This window comes from Tympanuchus pallidicinctus, unplaced genomic scaffold (assembly GCF_026119805.1).
Source record: "Tympanuchus pallidicinctus isolate F22 unplaced genomic scaffold, pur_lepc_1.0 scaffold3, whole genome shotgun sequence".
Taxonomy (NCBI): domain Eukaryota; kingdom Metazoa; phylum Chordata; class Aves; order Galliformes; family Phasianidae; genus Tympanuchus; species Tympanuchus pallidicinctus.
In genome coordinates, this window is record NW_026294747.1 from 62,782,593 (window position 1) to 62,809,478 (window position 26,886).

The 26,886-nt window shown below is 56.8% G+C and overlaps 1 protein-coding gene across 1 annotated transcript; it reads left to right on the plus strand.

Moving 5' to 3' along the window:
* Nucleotides 1–131: 131 nt before the first annotated feature.
* On the plus strand, nt 132–26,328 carry NBEAL2 (neurobeachin like 2). Its single transcript, XM_052692450.1, is given in 57 exon segments — nt 132–347; nt 4,695–4,783; nt 5,031–5,174; nt 6,064–6,145; nt 6,471–6,583; nt 6,656–6,738; nt 7,239–7,324; nt 8,016–8,289; nt 8,381–8,487; nt 8,979–9,062; nt 9,146–9,229; nt 9,358–9,456; nt 10,190–10,761; nt 10,831–10,963; nt 11,033–11,152; nt 11,504–11,831; nt 11,919–12,001; nt 12,458–12,550; nt 13,004–13,175; nt 13,701–13,834; nt 13,912–14,071; nt 14,149–14,251; nt 14,738–14,891; nt 15,036–15,194; nt 15,275–15,434; nt 15,591–15,676; nt 15,784–15,887; nt 16,075–16,207; nt 16,210–16,476; nt 16,556–16,734; nt 16,824–16,983; nt 17,895–18,032; nt 18,125–18,430; nt 19,097–19,246; nt 20,044–20,201; nt 20,282–20,406; nt 20,482–20,602; nt 20,678–20,835; nt 21,144–21,277; nt 21,396–21,503; nt 21,617–21,712; nt 21,794–21,918; nt 21,991–22,131; nt 22,214–22,344; nt 22,419–22,528; nt 22,605–22,722; nt 22,788–22,885; nt 22,969–23,085; nt 23,157–23,246; nt 23,324–23,433; nt 23,554–23,726; nt 23,872–23,966; nt 24,072–24,188; nt 24,269–24,430; nt 24,513–24,661; nt 24,858–24,993; nt 25,785–26,328. Coding segments are annotated over 57 exon segments (8,067 nt in total). The 5' UTR covers nt 132–296; the 3' UTR covers nt 25,890–26,328.
* The last annotated feature ends 558 nt before the right edge of the window (nt 26,329–26,886 follow it).

The window sequence follows — 26,886 nt, forward strand, 5'->3', positions numbered from 1 at the left end:
AAAAGCGCTGCACCCGCCATCTCTATAAGCTGCCTGACTGCCACCTGCAGCCTATGGGGGGGGGGGGGCGTGGAGGTGCCCCCCCGTCGCTGGGGGCGGTCCCGGCTGTGGGGCGGAGCTGAGGGCTGAGCCGTGCCGAGCCGTGCCGGGGCACCGCCGAGCCCCCTCCTACCCCTTACCTTAACCCGTCCCCCCCCCCACCTTCCCTTTCCCCCCCCGAGTCCCCGATCCCCAGTTATGCCCCCCCCGGGGGCCGCAGGGCCCTGAGCGCTCCTCCCGGCCCGGCCCGGCCCGGCATGGCGTCCCGGGAGCGGCTCTACGAGCTCTGGATGCTGTACTTCGCTAAGGTGAGACCCCCCCCCCCCCCCCCCTCCTTTTCCCTCCCCCTCCAATCCTCCTCATCCTCAGTTTCGGGGGTCCTGCATCCCCCCCTCAAAGCCCCTTCTCCATGTTAGCTCTCATTTTTGCCAGCTGTATCTCTACCAATTTGGGGCTCTGGATCCTCCATATTCCACCCCCCCTCCTCCCCCAATTTAAGAGCTCTGAGACCCCCCTCCTTACACCTGCAATCCCGTATTTACAGCTTTGAGACCCCCCCCCCCCCCCGTCCTCATCCCCAATTTGGGGGCTCTGCATTCCCTCATTTGCACCTGAGACTCCTCAAGAGCCACCCACCACCCTCAACCCCCCCATTTGGAAGTACGTGTCCACCTTTCACCCCCCCCCCCCCATTTTGGAGGCTCTGTGAACCCCCCCTGCCCCCTATACCTTCACTCCATCGATTTGACCCCCCTCCCTTCACCCTTCCATACTTTGAAGGCTCTGAAATCCCCTCCCCACCGCCCCAAACCCTCATCCCCTCTTAATTCAGCTCCTCTCCCTGTATCCTTCCAATATTAGGGACTCGGTGACACTCCCCCTGCCCAAATTCCCCCCCCCCCCGCAAAAAAACTCCAAATCCCCCTCTATCCCCACCCCCATTCAGAGCTTCAATGCCCCCCTCCCCAGGAGGGGACCATTCCTGCCCAAGGCGGGGAGCACACCCCCTTTTTTTTCTCCCCCCACCCCATTACTCACACTTGGGGAAGGCTCCATAACCCCCCCCCATCCCCCTCTGCTTGTGTCTGTCCCCCCCTCCCAGCAGCAGGTGCGGCCGCGATGACATTGGAGCCACGTCCTGGGCTCATTGCTCTCCATTGGAGCAAGCAGTGGGGGGAGGGGGATCCTACACCTTTGTGGGGGTCGTACACCTTGGGGAGAGTTCCACTCCATTGCGTTCTCACCCCCCCCCCATGCATCAGATTTAATTCCTCTCAAGCTGCCAAAGCTTTGTTCATCCCCACATGGCAGGCATCCCCAATGATTGGAGGACAAGGGGTTCCCAACCCCCCCAAAGCCACCACCTCTGGGGATCCCTTCAGCTGTCCCCACCCACCCCATCCTCTTTCTGGGTCCAAACGTTGGGTGGTGGTGGCATCGCAGCGTGGCTTTTAAGGATGAGTGGTGAAGCCTTTCGGTCTCACACTGGTGTCATTAGGACCGAGGCTTGTTAGGTGCAGGGGGGGCTTCGTCTGGTTCAGGATTGTCCCTGCACAGAGCTCCGGGGGTCTGCAGGTTTCCCCTCTTCCTCCCTGCCCCCCAGTAGCAGCGCTGTGAGGAAATCCTTGAATATTGGCAGAAAAAGGGATTTGGGAACAGTGAAACACAGAGGAGGAAGTGGTGGCAGTCAGTAGGGGAGGGGACCAGTTTGGAACTGGGAGGTGCTGGGAGGTCAGGCTGGGGGATACATGGGGACGGGTGCAGTGCTTGGGGGTGTGCATGCACATTTGTATGGGGGCACGTGCCGTGCCATAGGGATGTGCGTGCTCTTATGGGGACAGGTGCCATTGCCATTGAGATGTGAATGCTCTTAAGGGGACAGGTGTCACGCCGTGGGGCTGTGCTTGGTTCTGTGGGGACTTGTGTTATGCCATTGGGGTGTACAGACCTTGTATGAGGACTTGAGCCGTGCCATTAGGATGTGCATGCTCTTATAGGGACGTGTGCAGTGCCTTTGGGATGTGCACTATGCTGTGCTGTGCCATTGGGGTCTATGTGCTCTTATATGTGCTTTTGTCATTGGGGTTTGCACTCCTGTCTGGGGACATGTGTCGTGCCTTCGGGGTTTGCATGCTCTTTTGGGGATATGTGCCATGGCTTTGGGTGGTTGTGCCCTTGTGGGAACGTGTGCTGTGCCATCAGGGTGTGTGTGCTGTTATAGGGACAGGTGCCATGCTGTCGGGGTGTGCATAGTGTTATGGCAACATGTGCTGTGCCATCGGGGTGTGCACAGTGCCATCCTCACACTTCTGTGGGAACGTGTGCCATGGCATTGGGGTGTGTGTGTGCTCTTATGGGGCCATGTGCCATGCCAGCCAGTGCTGTTAGCCCCCCCAGGCAGGTTGTCCTTAAGCAGCCACCCTGCCTGCCACCCATGGATGTGTCCTTGTCGAGAAGGAAGCTCATTAATTACCAAATCCCACCTGCTGAGCAGGGGGACTTTGTAGAGGATGGGATCTGTCTCTTGGTGGGCAGGGGGGTCATCATTAGGTACCAAATGCCAGCGGCATCTCAGGACCGCTGGGGTCCAGACCCTAACCTGAACTGCCGTGGGGACCTAGCTGTAGGATGCATATGGACACGGGTCACCCCTCGGGGACAATGGCACAGAGGTGCTGGCGCTGAGAGCTCCGTTCCCAGGCGGCTCCGCGCCATGAGCCCCAAAGCCACCCAACAGGATCTGCCAGCGGGGCGGGCACGGCGGGGGCGAGCGGCGCACCATGGGACGCCGGCATGGGGACAAGGGGCACGCGGTAAGGTGACAGTGACAGCCGGACAGGGGGACAGCAGCAGGGTGCCACCGAGGTGAGATGCTGAGAACGGGCCAACTCGCTGCACCCGTGGGATTGGGTGTCCCCAGGGCGGCGGTGGCACGGCGGGATGCTGCCACAGCCCCGTGTGCGGCGGTGACAGTGGCCCCGCGTGAGCCTCCCCCGGAGGAAATGTCGTTGGGGCCACGAGTGACTTGGCATTTCCTGAGTCTCTCGTATGTTTTAAGCAAACTGAAGGGGAGGGTGGAAGGAAAAAAATAATAACATCACACACACATACACACCCCCCCCCACGGGTCCCGTCACTGCATGTCTCCGCGCGCGTTTCCGCTCCTCGTCCTCGCTCCGGCGGTGGCGGCACCGGGGGCCATGGAGCCGTGCGGGTGTCCCATCATCACGTCCCCCCCACAGGTAATGGGGTGTGAGCCCCCCCCCCTGCCCCTGGGGTGCTGGGGAGGAGCGCTTCTCTCCTCTAAATGGGGCTGCGGAGGGTTTGTGAGCTGCTGAGGGGAGAGCGGGGCTTGCGGGATGCTGGGCTTTGGGGGGCTGGTGCCAGGGGGGGTGTAGACCCACAGGTGGTGGTGGAGGGACAGTCCCTGCCAAATTGGGGTATGTGGGAACAGGGTGAGCCCAGAGTGCTCCGTATGGGGTGCACAGATATCCAAGGGTGCTTTGGGGGGTGCACAGGGGCTTGGACATTCCACAGTGCTTATGGGGTGCAGAAGGATGGGGAGATCCCATCCATGAGATGCATGGGAACAGGGGTGACCCCAAAAAGCGTGGGTCACCCTGAGGTTCTGCACGGGGCTGTAGTGCTCCGTGAGGTGCACAGGGACGTGGGTCACCCCAAGGTGCTCTGTGGGGTGCACGAGGGCATGGGTGATTCAAATGTGCTTGCTGTGGTTTGTGGACACCATGGGGTGCCCCACTGGGGTTATGCATCGTTCCAAAGTGCTCTGTGGGGCACACATGGGTTTGGGTGATCCCATAGTGCCTTATGGTGTCCGTGGACACCCAAAGGTGCTCCATTACTCCCACAGAAGCATGGCATGACCCCAGGGTTCTGCATGGGGTGCAGAGGTGCCTGGACACCTCAGGCCTCTCCGTGGAGTGCATGGAGATGTGGGTCACCCTAAGGTGTTGCTTGTTGTGCAGAGGGATCAGGTGACCCTATGGTGCTCTGTAGGGTTCATGGAAACCCAAAGGCATTTTGTGGGGTGCAGAGGGACGTGGGTGACTGCAGAGCGCTGTATGGGCACAGGGACATCCAGGAACCATGGCTGTACAGCGTTGGGTGAATCACCCCTTGCACAACCCCATGAGGAGTGGGGCCCGCACGCTACCTGCTGATTGGCTGCACCATCCTATAGGGCCAGGTGCTGTTGCTGTTGATTGGCTGGTAGCTAGGTGCTCTGCTTGCTGATTGGTTGGCAACTCTACAGGTTTTGCTTTTGCGTGCTGATTGGTCAATAGATCCACAGGTTGTGCTGTTCTGCGTGCTGATTGGCTGATGGCTCCAGGGGTGTGTGGCCACTTGCTGTGCTGATTGGCCAACCGTTCTGGGGGGATGGGGGGGAAGGGGTTGGAAGGAGGGAAGGATTTGGAGGGTTGTGATTGTTTTGCATGTTGATTGTCCAGTCTTCATGGCACTGGATCCGTGCCAGGCATCCATTGGCCAACAGTTCCCAGAGGCTGTGCTGATTGGCTGGAGGATGGATCCCTAGCGGGAGCTGATTGGCCACTACCCAGCTGCCCTTCGGGAGTGGGCACTACAAGGGTGCCCCCACCCCAAAGAAAAAACCAACTCAAGCCTCCCTGTTGCAGAAGGACCTGGCATACCTGCAGCAGTGGCTGGAGGCCTTTGTCATGAACTTTGAGAAGGTCATTGCCGTGCCCTCGCTGGAGCCCCGCAGGTGAGGGTGACCCCCCTTCCCCCTCAAAAAAAAGAAATTAAAAATCCACCACTTCCCTCTCCCTTTCCTCCCTCCCCCACCCAGTCAGAACTCAGCTCTGGGGTTTTGCTGCAGCTCATCCGCTGCGGTTTGCAGCCATCCGGCCCCAGATGGGAGGTTTTTAGCACCGGGCTGGGGTGGGGGTAAGTCCCATCCTGTCGTTTCCCCCTTCTCTGTTCACTTATTTTCCTCCCCCCGCCCCCATCAGGCCAGAGGAGGCAGTGTCAGAGATCCCAGTGCTGCCACGAGAAGTGCTGCAGGTGCTGAGCCAGAGGCTGGCACAGTGTGTGGGGCAGGGTCCCCGACTCGGGCAGGCACTGCTGCTCCTCAAGTTCTTCATCATCATCTGCAGGTGGGTGCAGGATTCCCCCCCCCCATGGACAGATCCCAGCTGCACCCCATCCTCCCCCCCCAAAGTGCATCACTCCCTCACAAAAGTACATATTCCCCTCTCAAAAGTCCACTCTGAAAGTTCATTGTGTCGTGTCCCCCCCAAAAGAGTGCATTGCGTCCTCCCCATTCCCTGCCCCCAAAAGCACAGTCTCCCCCCAGCACGTGCTGTACCCCCCACATGCATCATGTCGCCCCTCAGTGACATTGTCCCCCTCAATACACATCACATTCTGACCCCTAAAAAGTGCATCGTACTCCTCTAAAATCTCACTGAGCGTTGTGACCCCCCAGAAAAGAAGCACCAGTCTCCCTCCCTGAAAGAAAAAAAAAGATGCATCTTGTCCCCTTACGTTCCTTGTGCCCTCCCCAGGTGCATCATAGCCCCTCAAGTGCATTGCATCCCCCACTCCCCCCCCTTACTCCTTTCCATTAAGCAGCCACTCCCTGCCCATTCCTGTTCCTCTCCCAGGGGGGGCCCTGTGGTGGCCGTCTGGCCCCTTCCTGCCTGCTGCTCTCCTGGCGCCGCTGCCTGTACACCGCAGATAAGGCTGTGCTGATGGCAGCCTGTGCTTGCTCCCACCCAATCCCTGGTTGCTGAAACATCCCTAGAGGCTCCCCCGGCAAGAGGACTGTCCTTCTGTCCCCCCTCCCAGCCACCAAAGCCTTTATATTTAGCACTGGATAGGAGCCAGGTCCTGAACAATGGGGCTGCACTGGGCTTTGAGGTTTGGCTGCGTAGCGTGGGAGGATGGGGTCAGCCCAGGACGTGCCCTTGGTCGGCAGTTATCCACCTCTCTAGGTGTGTTATTCCCCCCCCACCCCTTCCCCATGGCATTTGCACCTTGCAGAAACCTCGAAAATGTCCAAACCGACAAAACCCCCGGCTTCATCCCGGAGGTGCTGGCGCTGCTGCGGATCTGTGCGAGCAAGGTGAGCATTGCCATCGTCACGACCCCAATCCCCAGTGCTGGGAGGGCAGATATGGGGGCAGGATGAGGAAGGGGCTGTTCTGTACCCACCTGACCCCAAATCGTAGCAAAGAGGAGGAAAGAAGTGGGATGGGAGCAAGCGTTTGGGCACCATTTTGGGGTGCAGGCTTAAATCCTATTGGGTACCATTTGGGGGCAAAAGGATGCTTGGGTACCACTTTGTGGCATCTTTGTGCACAGGGATGAATCCCAATTGGACAAAGCTGGCATAGGAGGGTATTGGGGATATTATTTGGGATTAATCTTTCTCTGCCTGCCCCTGGCAGCTACGCAGTGGCCAGGAGGATGGGGCACAGCTGGAGAGCGTGATGCTGTATGCCCTGCACCTCTGCGAGTGCCTCTTCGACCCCTACCAGACCTGGCGCCGGCAGCTGAGCGGGTGAGCACCAGGGGCATGGATCCCTGCATCCTGTACCCTTCTTCTCCCTGCTCCTCATTCCTCTCCTTCCAGAGAAGTTGTCAGCACGAAGGAGAAGAGCAAATACAAGTTCGCCCCCGCCGCTTTGCCCCCCGAGTTCGACACCTTCTTCCAAGGTACAGCCATCACTGCTCCCTGCAGCCCCCCTGCTTTGTGTGGTCTGGGCAGCAGTCCCTGAAAGCTGAAGTCTTTTTATTATCCTGTGATTAACCCTGAGTTTTAAATCCATTGGTTACCCACCATGGTGTACAGTGCTGGGCCTATTTTATTAGCACCTGACAGAAACACAGTTTGGCTGGGGAAGCTCTGAAAACCCCATCACTGACCTGTGAAATAGAAACCCTCTCTGGGTTAGGGGGCTGCAGAAAGCACCTAAAGTCCCAGCAAGCTGTTAGTGGTGCTGGCTGTGAATCCCCATTCCCCAGCTGAACCTGATTTTAGAACCAAAACCTCTAGATTTTACAACAGCAATCTTCCCGTGCTGCAGCCAAAGCTGAAAATAGCTGAGGGGTTTGCACTCCCTCCCCCCTCCATCAACAACAAGGTCAAGGTTGTGGGATGGGTAGAGAGGGGAATTTCTGCCTTTTATTTTCTGCCACCTCTCTTGTACTTGCAGAATGTTTCCAGCCTGGTGGGCAGCTCCCCGACGAGCTCCAGCTCCGGCTCATCCACCTCTTTGGAGCCATCCTCTCCGGGGCCAAGGTGGGATGGGGGCACGGGAGACAACACTGCTCTGCCAAACCTTCACTCCCCAAACTGTGCTGAGACTAAACGGCAAAGCCTTATTTATTACAAGTGAGATGCTTTGCTGCAATTAAACACCTTAATTCTGCAAAACCTTATAGAATCACAGTTAAAATTGCAAGCCAAAATTCATGGTTTTACCTTTAAAAAGCAAAAATTAAGTTAAGGAGATAACTAAACTGAAACTGATCCAGAAGAGCTTGCTCACCAGCAATAACATGTTCAAATCTGGGATGCAGCTGAGAGCATCTCAGCTGGAAAAATCAGTGCTGAGCACACGCAAGTTCTAATCAACCCGGTGCTTAAGAAAGCAGAGCTTGATTAACAGCTCTGAAATGTGCTTGGAGTTAATTTGCATATACCAGAAGCAGGCAGGAAAGCAGCAATGCATTGTGCAGATATCATAGATTCTTAGAATCATAGAATCACAGAGTGCCTTGGGTTGGAAGGGACCTCAAGGATCATGAAGCTCCAACCCTCCTGCCGCAGGCAAGGCCACCAACCTCCATATCTAAAACTAGACCAGGCTGCCCAGGACCCCATCCAACCTGGCCTTGAACACCTGACCTGACTTAAATATGGGATTTTATGCCAAATTAAAAAGAGATTTGTTTTCTTTTCTTTTTAATTTTCTTTTTGTCCCTGACAGTCCAACGCGCTGCAAGCCATTACGCCGGCAGCATTGGAGGTGCTGCTGGGAGTGCTGCGCCGGGTGAGCTCAGGGCCCCCGCCGTGCTTTGGGCTGCTGGGTCTGACACTGAGCAGTGTGGTGGCAGCAGTGCATGCCCTACATGCCAGCAGCCCTGGCCCTGTGCCCCTGCGAGTGCTGCTGGATGGATACTTCAGAGTGCTCAACGCTGACCCCACCACTGTGTCACCGGAGGCGGCCGGAGGGCTCATCGCGCTGCGGGTGCAGATGTTGGGTAAGTTGGGGTACGGGGAGCAGGGTTTGGGAGCATGGGAGAAGGGTGGCAGGGTGGGTGCTGAGCCCTGTTCCCCACTCTGCCATTGTAGATGCCATCCCGGCCATGCTGAGCTGTGATGACCGGCCGGTCCTGCAAGCCGTCTTCCTGAGCAATAACTGCTTCGAGCACATCATCCGCCTCCTCCAGAACAGCAAGGTACCAGAGTGCTGCAGTATGCCTGCACACAGCAGGGTTGGGCTTTGAGATGAGGCCGTGGAATGAACTACAGAATCTTAGAATGGTTCCAACCTTAAAGCCTATCCAGTACCAACCCCCTGCCATATGGACACCTCCCATAGACCAAGCACCTGAAGCCCCAGCCAGCCTGGCCAGGGATTACAGCTGCTTTGAGCAGTCTGTGTAAAGAATTTACTTCTAACATCCAACCTGCATTTCCTCTCTTTTAGTTTAAAACCATTTTCTCTTGTCCTATCACTATCTGCCCATGTAAAAAGTTATTCTTGCATGCACTGCAGCATCCTCACCTGCACCATCCTCAGCCTCTGTGACTGTAAACACCCTGAGCAGTGCTGGGATGGAGCCACTCCAGCACCATCCCTGTACCCCAGAGCAGGACAGGAATGGTGCATAACCCTATTTTTAATCTCTCCACCACCCGCTATTGGTCTCTGTCTTCCTCGCCCCAGCTCTACCTCAACAGTCCACAGGACGCAGGTGAAGCCTACAACAAGCTCTCTGTGCAGCCACCAGCCAGCAATGGGCTCCAGCAGGTATTCTGAGAAACTACCCCTCACTCAGCTGCCTGGTAGGATTAGGGGTGATGCCCACAGCTGACCCACCACCTGTCCCACAGGTCTTCGACAGCGGCTCCGATGCCATCGCAGTCCATGCCATCAGTGTGCTCACAGCCATCATGAGCAACTCACCCTCTGCAAAGGTGGGAATGGGAGGAGGATGTCCCCAAGCACAGATGGGGTTTGGGTTTTTCACCCCAAAGAAATGCCTTGGGGTGATGCAGCTCGTCCTAGGGCTTTTGTAGGACCTCATGTACGTGCATGCTTGCAGGAGGTGTTTAAGGAGCGCATTGGCTATGCCCATCTCTACGAGGTGCTGAGGAGCCAAGGCCAGCCCACGCAGCGCCTGCTTCAGGAGCTCCTCAACATGGTAAACACTCCCTTGGCTAATCCAGAAGCCTTCCCATCTCCCATAAGCCTTCTTCTCCATCACTCTAAGCAAAATATTCTGTGCTGGCACCTCGGTGGAGCAGCTAGGCTGATCTCAGCCCTCTCTCTCATCTCCAGTCCCTTCTGGGTCCCCCTCCTAATGTGGTCACACTGTCTTCAACTTTGAATCATGCTCAGCTTTGGGGAGATTCGAGCCCATTTGAATGCTGTGCTCTTTGCTCTGGGACTGCTGGGTGGGTATGTGGGGGTCTTCAAGGTGCTTTATGCAGGAGGTTCTCCCCAGGTGCTTGGTGCACAGGGTTGTCTGTCGTTTGTTGCACGAGGGTCTCCAGGAGTCTTGGTGCAGGGGTTCCCCAAAAATCTTGGTGCACAAAGGGTTTTGCTTTGCAGAGGGTCTCCAAGGCACTTGGTGCAGGGAGGTCTCCCAGAAGATTTCATGTACGAGACTCTCAAGATGCTTGGTGCATAGGGGTCCCCAGGATGCCTTGGGAAGGGGAGTCTCCAAGATACTTGGTGCATGAGGGTCTCCAACACACCTAAAGCATGGGGGCCCAAAATGATGTGCACAAGGGCCTCCCAAGACACTTGGCTGACAAGGGTCTCCCAAAGTGCTTAGTACACAGAGGTCTCCACCACGTATCCAAAATGGCTAGGAGAGGATTCGTCTCTCCATGTGGTGAGGACCTCACCAACCATCTTCTGTATTCCGACAGGCAGTAGAAGGTGACCACAGCTCCTTCCCAGCACGCCCCATCCGCAACGAGCAGCCCCTGCTCCTGCTTCTGGCCTGGCTTCCAGCACTGGCGTGCCGTGAGCTGCAGCTCTTCCTCTCAGAGCGGCTGCGGCAGCTATGCGAGGCCTCTCTGCCCAGCCGCCTCACCTGCGTCAAGGCAGGCATGGTGGGCAGCCTGCTGGCTGCTCTGGCCTCAGAGCCAGCACTTCCACCTGCCTGCTCTGAAAACCTGCTGGAGCTGCTACGTGTGCTGGGCAGGCTTTCCATCCGGCCTGGGGAGCTGCGGCAGCTATTGAGGCTGCTGCGGCGTGAACGGGGCCGGGGCCCCCACCCCTACACAGCTCCAGTCCTGCGGGTGCTCTCAGGAATGGCACGGGCTGAGGGACCCCCACGGGCACTGCAGTACTTCGACCTGACACCTGGCATGGCAGGGATCATGGTGCCTGCCGTCCAGAAGTGGCCTGGAGGTGCCTTCGCCTTCCATGCTTGGCTCTGCCTCAGTGAGGAGGAGTTCGAGCCACCGTCGAGACCGAAGAGGAGACAGCTTTACAGGTGAGGATGGGGTGGTGAGGGTGAGGATGGTAAGATGCGACTGTCCCCACTGCTCTGTCCTCTCTTCAGCTTCTTCACAGCCAGTGGGACGGGCTTTGAGGCTTTCTTCACCACCGACGGCATGCTGGTGGTAGCTGTCTGCACCAAGAAGGACTACATGACGGTGGCACTGCCGGAGGTGGCCTTCAACGACTCATCCTGGGTGAGTGATGTCCCCATCGCCGTCCTCGTGATGGGGAATACCCCTCACACCTCTTGCTTGTCCCCACAGCACTGCATTGACGTTGTCCATGTCGCTGGCCGCCGGCCTTTCGGCCAGAATGTGGTCAGCATCTACGCAGATGGACACCTACGGAAGACAGCGCAGCTCCGCTTCCCATCCCTCCACGAGGTCAGGGCCATCCCCAGCACTGCACCATCCTTCTCTGTGACACTGACTGGGAACTGGATACTGCTCCTTAACAGGCTGCCCAGGGAAGTGGGGGAGTCACCATCCCTGGAGGTGTTTAAGAACTTAGGAAGAACTTCTTTACTGAAAGGATTGTGTAGAATCGGAACGGGTTGCCCAAGGAAGTAATTTGAGTCACCATCCCTGAAAGTATTTGAAAGACTTGTAGATGTGGTGCAGAGGGAGCTATTTCAGCTATTTGAGCTAGATTTGACAGTTCTGGGTTCACAGTTGGACTTGATGACCTTAAAGGTCTTTTCTTGAAATGATCCCATGATCTCTTCTCCCATGCAGTCCTTCACCTCCTGCTGCATTGGCTCTGCGGGGCATCGCACCACCACAACAGCCTCCAGCAGCAGCCACCCACCGCCATCCCATGGGCTGGAGCTGACCTTCCCCCCACATCCCGTGCTCTGCCGCTCACAGTCCTTCCCTGCCACCCTGGGACCCCACGTCTGGACCCCTCTACAGCCCCCCACCGAGGGAGTGGTGTCCACCACCGCAGCTGGCAGCCAGGATACTGAGTGGGGCACCCCTACTTCCCTTGAGGGCCACCTGGGCTCTGTGGCTATCTTTTGTGAAGTGCTGCAGCAAACCCAGGTCAAGGCACTCTTCTGCCTGGGTACGTAAGGGCTGCACACGTCCGTGAGGCTTCTGGTGGCAAATGCATCCCCAGCCCTTCCCCACTGACCCCTCTTTCTTTGCTCAGGTCCAAACATCGCGTCTCCATTTACACTGGAAGGTGACCTTGTGGAGCTCAGCAGCAAGCTTCTGCTGTACTACACCCCACAGGTGAGGACAGATCCATGAAGAAGCTCTCACTTCACCTGAACTCACCAGGATCTTTCTCTGTGTGGGGGATGTTGAGCCTATGTCCATGCCTTCCCATCTTTTCCCACTGAGATTTCTTGATGGGTCACACACTGATCATATCATAGAACCATAAAATCACAGACTGGTTTTGAGTTGAAAGAGCCCTTACAGCCCATCCACATCCAATCCCTGCCATGGGGAGGGTCACCATCCACCAGATCAGGTTGCCCCAGTCCCCAGCCATACTGGCCCTGAGGACTGCCAGGTGTGGGACATCCACAGCTTCTCTGAGCAACCCGTTCCAGTGCCTCACCACTCTCTGAGTAAAGAATTTCCTTCTAATATCTATTCTAAACCTTCCTTATTTTAATTTCCCTCTTGTCTTGTGCCCAGCAAGTGTCCACTGTCTTCATAGATTGGGATGCTCTCTTCTAGGCCTGCAGAAATAACATCTGCCTGGACCTCTCTCCCAGCCATGGTTTGGACGGGAGGCTGACGGGCCATAAGGTGGTCAACTGGGATGTCAAGGTATGTTGGGTGCCAGGTGGCCCATCCTGACCCCATGACCTAGGGTACCTTTGGGTTCAGGACAGGACTTTTGTGAGGTGTTACATGGCCAAGGTGGTTCCCCAGCAGGGGAGCTGGGGGAGTAGATGGTATTGGTTCCAGCAAGGACCTACGGCTCCACCGAAATCCAGCTTATTCCATGGCCCTCCCAAGGACCTCTGTGCCTTGTGGGCTCTCAGTGTCCAGACTGGGCTCCATGAATGGTCACTGCAGGGGAACACATGCTTCTGAGCAGCCTGTTGGAGGTGTGTGTTGTAGGATAGGTCAAGGCATATTTCACTCTTTGCTGGCCTTAGGGCCTTGTCCCTTGGGCAGGATAGGTCCTGTGGGTGGATATGCAGCTGCCTTCTGTACACGACCATCACCACGCAGCACTCAGGAGCACACAGCAGACCTTCTCACCTCTCTTGGCAGGACGTGGTCAACTGTGTGGGTGGGATGGGTGTCCTGCTGCCCCTGCTTGAGCAAGTGGTGACCAAGAAGGAGGAATCTGAGGACGAGCAGGAGACCAATGACCTCGTAGGGCCAGAGCTGACGTCCTCCAGGAACGCCCAGGGCATGCTCATCCCACTGGGCAGGTCCTCAGGTGAGGACTCTGAGGGGGATGTGGGGCAGGAGCCACACTGCTCAGGTGGCTGGAGGTAACCCCACTGCCACATAGATGCTGCCTACGCCTGGCTGGTATTGTCTTGCCCAGAACACCAAGATTTATAATGTTACGGAGAAACCTTGCTGTTGCTGACGTATTTTCAGGTTATTATGACCAAATTAGTCATAAGTGAGAAGTTCTGGGAAGATGAAGGTGATTCAAGCTTGCTGACCTCCGTTTTGACTTTGCTTTTAGTCTCTGATGTCTTATCGTACACTTAGGTTCATGCAGAAGCCTTAGCCCCCATAGGAAATGAGAGATTTCTTCCTACTAACTTTCAGGGAGCTCAGAGCAGCTGAGGTTTCCACTCAGTTAAATTGGAGGGAAATGGGTGAATGGGATGGCAAGTATATGGAGAAAAGTCAGTGACAGGGTCACCAGGATGCCCATCATGGTCAGAGGTGGGAAGGAGCCCGCAGGGAGCAGGGCTGATGGCTCCCAGCTCTGCCCTGTGCCTTGCAGAGAGCAGGCTGGAAAGGAACAGCGTGGCTGCCTTCCTGCTGCTTGTGAAGAACTTCATCCGCAACCATCCAGTGAACCAGGAGAGCCTGGTGCAGTGCCACGGGCCGGCCATCATCGGTGCGCTGCTGCAGAAGGTGGGGGCTGCCACAGCTACCAGGCTCCGTCCTGGATTTCTCCCCATGCTACAAACCTTCCCTCTCACCCTGGGCAGGTGTCCAGCCCACTGCTGGATATGAGCACGCTGATGGCCTCGCAGATCCTGATGGAGCAAGTGGCCTCTGAGGGCAGTGGACTGCTGCTGCACCTCCTCTACCAGCATCTCCTCTTTGATTTCCGCATCTGGAGCAACAGCGACTTTGCTGTCCGCTTAGGTGGGAGCAGGGGCATCTGCAGGGATCTCTGGGATGGTGGTGTGGCCACCAGGGCCGCTCACGGCCTCTCCATGCAGGTCACATCCAGTACCTGGCCAACGTCGTCAAGGACCACAAGCAGCGCATCCGCAAGAAATACGGGGTGCAATACATCCTCGACTCCATCCGGACGTACTACGGGTGAGCTGCTGCTTGTAGCTGGGGCATCTAGCCCCCAGGCACCAGCACCGTGGTGGGCTTGGTCTCTGGGAGCTGCACATTGGGTTGGATGCTTTTATTTGGGATTATATTCCCCCTGCAAGCATATCAAGGAAGCATTGCCATAGGCGCTTCTGCGCTCTGTGCCCTGTCCCTTCAGAGACCCAATACATGGGGTAAATGTTGTCTTGTGAAGGGATGTTCACTGTCCAGGAGTTGCTCAGGCTTCATGTTGGGATTTGGGGTTGTGCTGATGATGAGGGACAAGAAGAAAGAGGGTGGCTGTGGACTACCCAGTGGGAGTATCATAGAATATGAGTTGAAAGGGACCCCTAAAGGTCATCTGATCCAACTGCCCTGCAGTGAACAGGGACACCTACAGCTTGATCACGTTGCTCAGAGCCCCACACAGCCTGACCTTGAGTGTATGCAGGGATGGGGCATCCTCCACATGCATCTCTTCCTCAGTTCCTCCAGGGAGAAGTCCACAGCTACTGATGACATCAAAACGGTACAGACATCCCTCTTCAGCCTGGTGAAGGATTTTTTCTGCAGGAGTTTCTCTGGGGAGGAGATGCAGAGCTTGCTGAACTATGTGGCCGCAGCACAGGATGAGCAGCAGGTATGAGTTCAGGCCATCCAGGTCCCACCAAATCACCCTAAACATTGTCCCCAGACAATTAGGGCTGCCCCTGCTCTTGGCAGTGGTCAACAGGCAAGTGGGGGTGCATGGAGGACAGCATGCAGCCGTCCCTGTTGCCTGTAGGTCTGCGGAGCGCTGGAGGTGATACACAGCCTGCTGAAGGGCTCACCCTCCCAGGAGCAGCTTTTTGCCTTCCTCTTTGAGCCAGGCCATGTGGAAGTCCTCTTTTCACTGCTGGTACAGAAGAAGTTCTCAGATGAAGTACGGGAAAGAGTCTTCAGGGTGAGATATGTCTCTGGTATTGTCCCTTGGTGCTGGGGGTGTCCCTACAACAGCATCACCATCCCTCTCTACCTTGCCAGGTGCTCTACAAGATGCTAAAGTACGAGAAGGTCCCTGAGCGCTGCAAGAGCCGCCTGAAGTTGAAGGACATTGGGTACCAGGGGCTCATTGCCTGCCTCAGCGACATCCCCAGTTCCATGTTGCTCTTCCGCTGCCTCTCAGAGCAGGTCCTTGGGGCAGGTACCGTGTGTCCTGCCCAAGTCCACCCTTGTCCCATCCTGAATCATACCACAAAGGCCATCCTGTTGGCTTACCACGGGGCTCAGCTGGCTGGGGGTAAGCCTGGGGACCTTTTGTCTCTTTGGGAGACAAAAAGCCCTCTCTCTTTGCCTGCAGATCCTCCTAACTACAAGGACCTGGTGGCTGTGGTTTACCTGTCCCACCGGGCTGACCTGACTGTCCGGCTTGATATCTGCCGCAAGGTGAGCAGAGCCTTTGGTGGTCATCCATCCCCAGCCATTCAGAGGGTCCAGCTACCCCAAGAAGAGCTGAGGTGACTCCATTGGATCCCTCCTCTTCTCCTTTGCAGCTCTTCCACTTGATCTACGCACAGCAGGACATGGTGAGGCAGCTGGCCAGGCTGGCGGGCTGGCAGGACACGCTCACCAAGCTGTATGTCAAGGAGTCCTACGAGTCCCGCCAGCACAGCCTCAGCCACTCGGGCAGTGGGGGCTGCCTTGAGCTCCTCCGCTTCACAGACCACCCCAGCAAGGAGACTGAGGTGGGCAAGGACAACATGGGCAGCATGAGCCCGCTGCCAGCTGAGCTGCAGGAGGTGGACGTCTTCCTGCCACTGGGATACGAAGCCTCAGACCAGGAGCTCTCTGAAGGCTTCTCCGACCACTCCATCTCACCCAGTGGTCGCACCAAGTCCTTCCACTCCTACAACTTCAAGTCCTTCGACTCCTCCGACCGGGCAAGCCGCTCTTCCTCCAACCCCGGCGATGTCCCCTTTGATGGGGTCTACCACCCACTCTCACCTTTCTCCACCTCACCCTTCGACCTGGGGCTTGACCTGGCCAGCACCAGCTCCATTGCCACAGCTGAGAGTGGTGCACAGACACCTGCCAGCGGCCCCGGAACCCCTTCACCCCTGGAGAGCTTCAAACCCTTTCCAGGAATGCGAAACCGCAAGAGCTCCAGCCTCTCCAATGTGCTGGATGAGAGCAGCTACCAGGATACTCTGCCCAGTGACAACATCTCCAACACCAGCAACCCCCAGGTGAGCCCCAAATCCATAGCACTGCCCAAAAAGGTGATACTGTTGGGAATCTCTAATGCTTTTCCCCCTCCCGTGGTAGCAAACACCTGAGGAGGAGCTGTGCAACCTCCTGACCAACATCATCTTCTCGGTGACGTGGCGCGGGGTGGAGGGCTGGGATGATGCTGCATGGAGGGAGCGTGGCCAGGTCTTCTCCGTCCTCACCAAGCTGGGCACGGCGTGTGAGCTGGTGCGGTCCCCCGATGAGATCAAACGCAGGTTTGCAGGGGGAATACAGGCTCTGTGGGTGTACTGTGGGGCTGTTCCTGGGTGGTGGCCACCCTGCAGAGCCACCTGCTGTCCCACAGCTTGCTGGAGATGATGCTGGAGTCAGCGCTGACGGACCTGAAGGAGTCGGGGCCAGCTGCCCTGCCCGGCCTCACCCACAATGCACTCAAGCTGCTGCGACTGCTCCAGGACTTCTTGTTCTCCGAGGGGCACAACAACCAGGCCCTGTGGAGTGAGAAGGTGCGTGGCTGCAGCCAGGGTCTCAGGTCGAACCCTACACCTTTGTGCTACTCTCTAACCCTGGAATCAGCCCTGACCCTAAACCCAGCCCCTAACCTGTAAACCACAAGCCTAACCCTAGTAAGTAACCCATGGCCTAATTCTGAAACCTAGTCCATAACCTGTAAATCCAGCCCCAACCTCTAAAACTAACCCTAAATCTAAGCTCTTGCCATAAGCCCCAGCTCTAACCATAGGTCTTAACCCTAAATCTAACAGAACACCCTGTTGTAAACCTAACCCTAATGCTAACCACTAACCCTGTTAATCCTTGACTCTCAAACCTGCCATTGACCTGTAGCCTATAAACCTCATCTTAGAAACTAACCCATGCTTTAATTCCAAAACCTTGTCCTAGCCCATAATCTATAAATCTGACCTCTTAACCTGATTCTAAACCTTTACCCTAACACTATACTCTAACTGTTAACCCCAATCCTATAACCTAGCCCTACACCCTCATCCTAACCCCTTAACCTTACACAACCACCATGTGCCCAAACCCTATATCTAGTCCTATCTCTAATCCTATACCCTGTCCCTCATTTAAAACCTGTAATAAGACCCATAACCCTACCCCTATATTCTAAACACTAACTTAACTTATAACCTGGAAATCTAATCAGACCTAATCCCAATCTTAACACTTAATCTTAGCCCTACACCATTACCATAAGCCCACACTCTAAGCCCCGACCTGCTACCCTGATGCCAAACGTGCTTTCACCTAATTCCCTGCCCTAACCCCAACCCTCATCCCATCCCCTACCCATAACCCACAGCAAGCAAAGTCAGTGAGGTCTGGGAGCTGGGGACAGACCTGCTGACTTTGTGAGGACTCACTGTGTCCCCCTTTCTCCCCCCATCCCAAGATCTATGAGGGGGTGAGCAGCCTTCTGGACAAGCTGGGCGTCTGGTACCACCCAGCCAATGGCACCTCTGACCTCAAGGAGATGGCCCAGACAGGGCTGCGCATCCTGGTGGGCTACATCCTGCTGCAGGACCCCCAGGTAGGTCACCCCTTCCCTGGGCTCCGGAGCAGACTTCAGTGCTTTTGGGTGGCTCCATCTAATGCCCCATCTGTGTGTTTGTGTCCTCTAAGCTGCACTCACTGGCCTACGTGAAGCTGCACAGTTTGCTGCAGACTTCCACAGCCCCCAAAAAAGATGAAGCTTGCTACCTGCTGGGCAAGCTGGAGACCCCACTGCAGCGTTCACTGGATGCCAAATCAGAGACCTTTTCCTGGCTGGTGCCCATTGTGCGCACGCTCATGGACCAGTGCTACGAGACTCTGCAGTTGCAGCAGTTCCTGCCCTCGTTGCCTCCCACCAATGGCAGCCCCACGTTCTATGAGGACTTCCAGCAGTTCTGCACCACCCTTGAATGGAGGAGCTTCATTGAGAAGCACGTGGGTGCCGTGGGGTATGGGGTGGTATCGCTGGGGGTGTTGGGGAACCTCTCTGAAGCTTAAAGAGGGTCTAGAGGAGGACTGCAAAGATGATCAGGGGACTGGAGCACCTCCCCTACGGAGATAGGCTGAGGGAGCTGGGCTTGTTCAGCCTGGAGGAAAGGAGGCAGCAGGGTGATCTCATTGCAGCCTTTGAGTACCTAAAGGGAGCCTACAAACAGGAGGGGAATCAACTCTTTGAAAGGGCAGATAACAGCAGGACAAGGGGAAATGGTTTTAAGTTGAGGGAGGGGAGATTTAGCTGTCTGGGGGAAGTGGTGAGAGTGGTGAGGTGCTGGAACAGGCTGCCCTGAGAAGTTGTCCCTAGAGGTGTTCAAGGCCAGGTTGGATGGAGCCCTGGGCAGCCTGGTCTAGTAATAAATATGGCAGGGGGGTTGGAGATTCGTGATCCTTGAGGTCCCTTCCAACTCAGGCCATTCTATGATTCTGTGATTAACATTGAGTAACATGTTGGAGCTGGGTTCCACCGTTGCCACTGGGCTGGGACAGCACAGTTCCATGCAGAGTTGACCTCCAAAAAAGAGATGCTGGTAGCTGGATGAACAATAGATTGTGCTGGTGCCAATGTGCCCTGCAACATCTCTGTTTTCCCTACTTGCTCTTCAGGTGCAGCCCACCATGGCCCAGTTTGAGATGGACACATTTGCCAAAAGCCACGACCACATGTCCAACTTCTGGAATGCCTGCTACGATGCCATGATGAGCAGCTCCCTGCGGAGGGAGCGGGACAAGGCAGACAGCAGGAAAATGTTCCAGGTGCTGCCTCCTCCTGGCCCCAGGGACTTTACCATGGGGCTGGGCTCCTCGTCCTGTGGCCGTGGTCCTAAACCCAAGGATGTCATTCTGTGGGCATGCTCCTTTCCCTCACCCCAGGGTCATGCTCATCACTTTGGGAACGTAATCCTGGAGACGTGCTCCTCACTCCAGAATGTCATCCTAGGGTTGTGCTCCTTACCCTGAGGGCATACTCCTCACCCCAGGAACATGCTCCTCGTCTTGAGGACATGATCCTTGAGATGTGCTCCTCATCCCAGAGATGTTATCCTGGGGACGTCCTTCTCATCTCAGAGATACTGTCCCAGTGATATGCTCTTCGCCTCTGGATGTCATCACAGGGATGTCCTTCTTATCCTGGGGACATCATCTGCAAGACATGCTCCCCACCCCAGCATCGTGCTCTTCACCTTGGGGACATGATCCTGGAGATGTGTTCTTCATCTCAGGGTTCTCATCATCCCAGTAATGTACTCCATACCCCTGGAGCACAGCTGCATGATGATATCCCTGACCCTAGGAACATGCTTCTCACACCAGGGACATCATTTGAGGGTCACCCCAGAGTCATGCTTCTCACCATGGGGACATGATCTTGGGCATGTGCTCCTCATCTCAGGGATGTTATCCTGGAGGCATCCTCCACACTCCAAGAGATACTGTCCCAATGATATGAATGTTATGCTCTTCAGCTCTGAGATATCATCCCAGAGATGTGCTCCTTGCCCTGGGACCTCCCCAAGTCCCATCTTTACCTCACCCTCCCTCTCCCTTGGCAGGAGCTGGTGCTGGAGCCAGTGGCAAAACGCACCAAGGCTGAAAATGCCCGGCATGCCAACGTGCTCAAGCAAGCCAACAACCACCACAGCACAGTGCTGAAGCAGTGGCGCTCCCTGTGCCGCCTCCTCACTTCACCTCGCTCCGCCTGGGCTGACCGGTGAGCACCCATTGTCCCCCCCTTGGATGCAGGGGATCACAGATGGGGGCCTGGGCTGCCTTACTCCATCCCGCCCTCAGGAACCCACCCGAGGTTCGCTGGAAGCTGTCAAGTGCTGAGACTTACTCCAGGATGCGGCTGAAGCTGGTGCCCAACCTGAATTTTGACCAGCATTTGGAGGCCAGCGCTCTGCGGGACAACCTGGGTGAGGCTCCTAGGGGCTCCTTGACCCCTTATTCTCCCTGCCAGTGTGATGCTTACTGACCCCTCCGCATTTCAGGAGCTGATAACCTCCACAATCCTGCTGAGTCCCTCCCACTTGCCATGGCCAAGGAGGCTAAGGTGAGCGAGCTGGAAGACGACCAGCTGGCTGAGGAGGATCTCCCCATCCTGGACATCCAGTGAGTGTCCCCATTCCCTTCCATTACACTTGGTCCCCCAGGCTGGGAGTGTTCTCACCACCCTGTGTCACTCAGGGCCGAGCCCAAGGAGCAGAACCAGCGGGAGAAGCTGGTGGTCTCAGAGGACTGCGAGCTCATCACAACAGTGGCTGTTGTCCCTGGCCGCCTGGAGGTGACAACCCAGCATGTGTACTTCTACGATGGCAGCAGTGAAAAGGAGGAGACAGAGGGAGGTAACAACATGTGCCTGGGAGAGCTTGGGATGGGGTGACTGAGGCTCAATCTCTGTTTAATCACTGGTCTTAGAAAAGTTAGAGTGGGTCCTTGCTCCTCAAGTGGAATGAAGATGCCTCTATCCATCCCCTGTCCCCCCTGAAGTCCATCTCCATGCATGCTGACCCTTTTGGGGTGCTTTCTTTGATGTGGGCCAGGCCCAGGCTGCTCCCTGGGGTGGTGCTGTCCCCAGTTTCTACCTCATCCCCTGCCTTGTCTCCGTGCTGTGGGTCATTGAAGCCTGTGGTGCTCTGTGCTGTCCCTGCAGGGATTGGCTACGACTTCAAGCGCCCCTTGTCCCACCTGCGTGAGGTTCACCTGCGCCGCTACAACCTGCGCCGCTCTGCACTTGAGCTCTTCTTCATCGACCAGGCCAACTACTTCCTCAACTTCAAAAAGAAGGTGACAGCACCCCAGATCCCCTAGTCTCCAGCCAGGCACCTCCTCAATGTCCTAGGGCTATGTTAATGTCTGCGTGGGGACCTTGAGCTCACCAGGGCTCCTGTCTCCATCCCTGCAGGTGAGGAACAAGGTCTACTCCTGCATCCTGGGTTTACGGCCCCCCAACCAGATCTACTTTGGCAGCCGCTCACCTCAGGAGCTGCTGAAAGCCTCAGGGCTCACCCAGGTATCCATATACTCCTGAGAGAGGGTGAAAGGTTGCCCCTAGTGGGGACAGCTATGGAGTTTGTTCTATCTTCTGCCCCCACATCCACCTCTGCCATCATCTCTTTGCTCCAGAAATGGGTTCTGCGGGAGATCTCCAACTTTGAGTACCTCATGCAGCTGAATACGATTGCAGGACGCACCTACAATGACCTCTCACAGTACCCCGTGGTGAGCACTCTGCGTCCCCTCCCCAAACTGAACAGTGGCCCTGGAAGCCCCCCAGCCTGACTCACTTCCTTCCCCACCCAGTTCCCTTGGATCCTGCAGGACTACGTCTCGGAGACGCTTGACCTCACCAACCCATCTGTGTTTCGGGACCTGTCCAAACCCATTGGGGTCGCCAATGAGAGGCATGCACGGGATGTGAAGGAGAAGTGAGTGGCTCCAGAAAAGAAGGACCAGGGGATCAGAGCTCCTAGCCTGACACCCCTGCTTTGCCACCACAGGTATGAGAGCTTTGAAGACCCCACAGGCACTGTGGACAAGTTTCACTACGGTACGCACTACTCTAACGCAGCGGGCGTCATGCACTACCTGATCCGTACCGAGCCCTTCACCACGCTGCACATCCAGCTTCAGAGCGGCCGGTGAGCACCCAGCAATGGGACCCAGGGCCTGGGGCAGAGCCACTGCCACCCCCAGGGTCCCACAGATGCCCCGTGCCACCAGGTTCGACTGCTCGGACCGGCAGTTCCACTCGGTGCCAGCAGCATGGCAAGCCCGCATGGAGAACCCTGTGGACGTCAAGGAGCTCATCCCTGAGTTCTTCTACTTCCCCGAATTCTTGGAGAACCAGAATGGTGATGGAGGGACCGGGATGGGGATGGGGACAGGATGGTTGTAGCCTTGACTGCTGGCTGTACTCTGCCCACAGGCTTCGATCTGGGCTGCCTGCAGATGTCCAACGAGAAGGTGAGCGACGTGGTGCTGCCACGGTGGGCACGCTCCCGTGAGGACTTCATCTACCAACACCGCAAAGCCCTGGTGAGATGCTGGAGTGGGATTGTTTTGGGGAGAAAACGGGCATTCCCAGCCCTGCTGACACCCAGTGTCCATTCAGGAATCAGAGTACGTCTCAGCTCACCTCCACGAGTGGATCGATCTCATTTTTGGGTACAAACAGCGAGGCCCAGCTGCTGTGGAGGCCCTCAACGTATTCTACTACTGCACATATGAGGGTGAGCCAGGGGGACAGGGTGGGGGGGGTGCCCACTGGCAGCCTCACTGACACCCCCATCCCCAGGTGCTGTGGACCTGGATGCCATTGCTGATGAGACACAGAGGAAGGCTTTGGAGGGTATCATCAGTAACTTCGGGCAGACACCCTGCCAGCTGCTCAAGGTGGCTCATTCCTTCCGAAAAACCAAAGCCCCCTGCCTCGTTTGAGGAGGTGCTACCCCGTTTTCATGGCTCTCTCCCCCCAGGAACCCCATCCTGCCCGGATGTCAGCTGAGAGTGCAGCCCGAAGGCTCGCACGCCTGGACACCCGTCCACCCAACGTCTTTGAGAACTTGGACCAGCTCAAGTCCTTCTTTGTGGAGGTGGGAACAGGGACATGGGGTTGCAGGGGCACCAATGAGGAAGGGACCCACTGACTGTGTGTTCCCTGCAGGGCATCAGCGATGGTGTGTCCCTGGTGCAAGCTGTGGTCCCCAAGAACCAGGCGCACTCCTTCATCACTCAGGGATCCCCCGATGTCCTGGTGAGCAAAGGGGAACTGGAGGATGCTGGTGTTGGGTGTCCCTGGGCCGTGTCACAGCTGTCACCACCTTTGCCCAGGTCACCGTGAGTGCCAACGGCTTGCTGGGGACCCACAGCTGGCTGCCCTACGACAAGAACATCTCCAACTACTTCAGCTTCACCAAAGACCCCACTGTCTCCAATGCAAAGTGAGCCCGCACGGATCTCCTCTGTCCCTGGGTTCCTTGGGTCACACAGCATCGTGGGGTGCTGGTGGTGCCATTCACCTGCCTGCGTCCTTGTCACCATCCCATGTCCCTCCACTCCAGGACCCAGCGTTTCCTGCAGGGCCCCTTTGCCCCCGGTGCTGACCTGTGCTCCCGCACTCTGGCTGTGTCCCCCGATGGGAAACTGCTCTTCAGTGGGGGACACTGGGACAACAGCCTGCGCGTCACCTCGCTGGGCAAGGGGAAGGTCATTGGGCACATCACCCGGCACATAGGTACAGTATCCCCCTCCACGGGGTGCCAGGACTGTGCAGGGACATCTCCACAGACCCCATCTCTGCGTCTCTCTCGGTGCCACCTGATGCTGAGACACCTTGGCACAGGAGCAGCAGCTCAACGGTGTCTCCCTTCATGTCACAGATGTTGTTACCTGCCTGGCACTCGACCTGTGTGGCATCTACCTCATTTCTGGCTCCCGGGACACCACCTGCATGGTGTGGCAGGTCCTGCAGCAGGTAGGGAGCTGCACTTTGTGCCAGCTCTTAGCATGAAGACAGTCACTGCTGGGAGTGTGCAGTGGCACAGCAAGGTCCTTGAGGTCCCTGTGTGCCCTCCAACAGGGCGGGTTTTCCAGCGGCTTGGCCCCCAAACCCATCCAGGTCCTGTACGGCCACGATGACGAGGTGACGTGCGTGGCCATCAGCACCGAGCTGGACATGGCTGTCTCAGGCTCCAAGGTCAGCCAGGGCAGGTGGCGTGGCTCATCTCTAGGTGTTGGCAGCACCAACCACGGCTACCTTGTCCCCTTTCTCCTTAGGATGGCACCATCATCATCCACACCATCCAACGGGGGCTCTTCATGAAGTCCCTGCGGCCTCCCTGCGAGAGCTCGCTGCCCGCTGCCATCACCCACCTGGCTGTGGGGCCGGAGGGGCAGATTGTCACCCAGACCGCTGTGGGTGAGCGCGCTTCCCTGAAGGTGAGGTGGCACGGCAAGGCTGCTGTCCCCATGTCCCCCACTCCCTCCTCTCTGTTATCCCTCATTTTGCTCTCTTTTGAAGGATAAATTCGCGCTGCACCTCTACTCAGTGAATGGGAAGCACCTTGCCTCCGTCCCGCTGGACCAGGAGGTGACGGCCATGTGCATGACGGAGGAGTTTGTGGTGCTGGGGACCATGCAGTGTGGGCTGGAGATCCGTGACCTCCAGAGGTGAGGGGGAGAATAATTGAATTGTTAAGGCTGGAAGGGACCTCTCACATCACCAAGTCCAATCATCAGCCCATCACCACCGTGCCCACTGAACCGTGTCACTCAACGTGACATCTGATGTCACTGTGCCCGTCCTGCTGACACCCCCTTGAGATTCCCATAAGTTCCAGTCTGCCACATCTTCTCTTCTTTGCAGCCTCCAGGCAGCAGTGCACCCTTTGCCCATGCGAGTGCCCATCCACAGCGTGTCAGTGACCAAGGAGAAGAGCCACATCCTTGTGGGGCTAGAGGATGGCAAGCTGATTGTGGTGGGGGCCGGGCAACCTGCAGAGGTGAGCACAGCCATAGGGATTGGGAGGTCAGGGCAGGAGGTGGAGGGGGGCCACAGAGATGCACCCCCTGTGCTCAGCTGGATTGGGGAGCTCTGCTTGTCCTCATCGCTCCCAGAGCAGGGAGGGATGGGGATGGTGATGGGGTAGAGTATGACTGGATTGGGAGGGAATGGGGTGGGTTGAAATTGGTCAGGATGGGATGGGATAGAATGGATGGGTTGAGGTGGGATGAGATGGGACAGAATTGATAGTTTGGGGTGGTTTGGGGTGGAGTGGGGCAGAATGAGTGTATTGGGTGAGGATGGGGACTGTTGGGTTGGGTCAGAATGGTTGGGATGGGATGGGGCATGACAGAATGGATGGGTTAGATTGGTACAGGATGGGTTGTGTTGGGATGGAATGGATTGGGGTAGGACAGACAGGATGGGTGAGATGGGGATGGGAATGAGGATCCACCCAAGGGTAGGGTGTGGGGTTTGGATGGAAGTGGGAGAAGAGAGAGAGTTGTGGGTGGGGTTGAGGAAAGAATTGGGGATAGGGATGGGGATGCAGATCAGGAAATGGATGGAGAAGATGGAGGAAGGACTGGAACGGGAACTTGGAATGGGATGATGGAGGGGTGAGGATGAATGTGGAGTTGGCGGAAGAAATAGGAGACGAAGATGGGGACGGAGTTGGGGATGTGAAAGGAGATGAGGATGGGCTTGGAGCTGTGGAAGAGGGTGGGAATGGAGATATGGAAGGGAATGGAGATGAGCTGTGGGGTAATTGCTGACCTCCCCCTCCCCTAGGTGCGCCCCGGCCAGTTCCACCGGCGGCTCTGGCGTTCCACCCGCCGCATCTCCCAGGTCTCAGCTGGCGAAACGGAGTACAACCCCACCGAGGGCAAGTCCTAGGCTGGCAACCCACAGCCGGCCCCAATGGCCTTCCTACAGCACCCGGCCCCTCCTGGGGGGGCACGGCATGAAGGGGGACACCGATCCTCCTGCAGCAGCGCCCCGAGCCCCTTGCGAGCCCGGGGGGGTGAGGATGAGGAGGGCTGAGCCCCACGGGGGCTGCATGCTCGGCCCCATGCCGTGGCCTTATCCAGCCCCATTGGGATGGGGGCAACAGCACGTGCACGGGGGGTGAGGAGGTGCTGGGGGGGGGACCCTTGCTGGGAAGGGGGTACCACATCCCCCCCCCTCACGCTCGCTGGCCAGGAGCCGGCTCCATCCCCCCCCTTCCCCCCCAGAGTTTTTTTCTATCGATTTCTAGCTCTTTTACAAAAAAAAAAAAAAAAAAAAAAAAAAAGAAAGAAAGAAAGAAAAGAAAGAAAAAGAATAATATATCTGTCTATAAGAAATAAATGTGCACAAGGCCTTTGTCTGCCCCGCGCTGTCTCTGTTAGGGACATTCGTTCCCCCCCATGCAGTGTTTTTGGGATGCCGTGAGGGCACGAGGCCCTTCTTTTCTTCCTGCCCTACATAGCAGGGCTGGTCTGGCACTGGCTGTGCTCCGGGCGGGGGGCCAGTGGCCCCATGTCCCTGCAGGCTGTCTGTGCTGTCCCCAGCCTGCCTGGCACACGGGTGCACGTGGCAGCCACCTCCTGTCTCATGTCACAAGCTGGGGGAATCTCAGCTGTGTCCCCACGTGTCACGGGCATGGGAGGTCTCAGCCTGGTCCCCACATGTCACCATCGTGAGGTCTCAGCAGCCGTGTCCCCTGGTGTAACGAGTGCAGGGGGTCTCAGCTATATCCCCTCATGTTGTGAGTGTTGACGGGGGTCTCAGCTGTGTCCCTCTGTGTCACAGATGTGGCAGCCTCCGCTGTGTCCCCTTGTCACGAGTGAGGGGATCTCAGCTGTGTCCTCGCATGTCATGAGTGTGATGGATCTCAGTCCCCACATGTCAT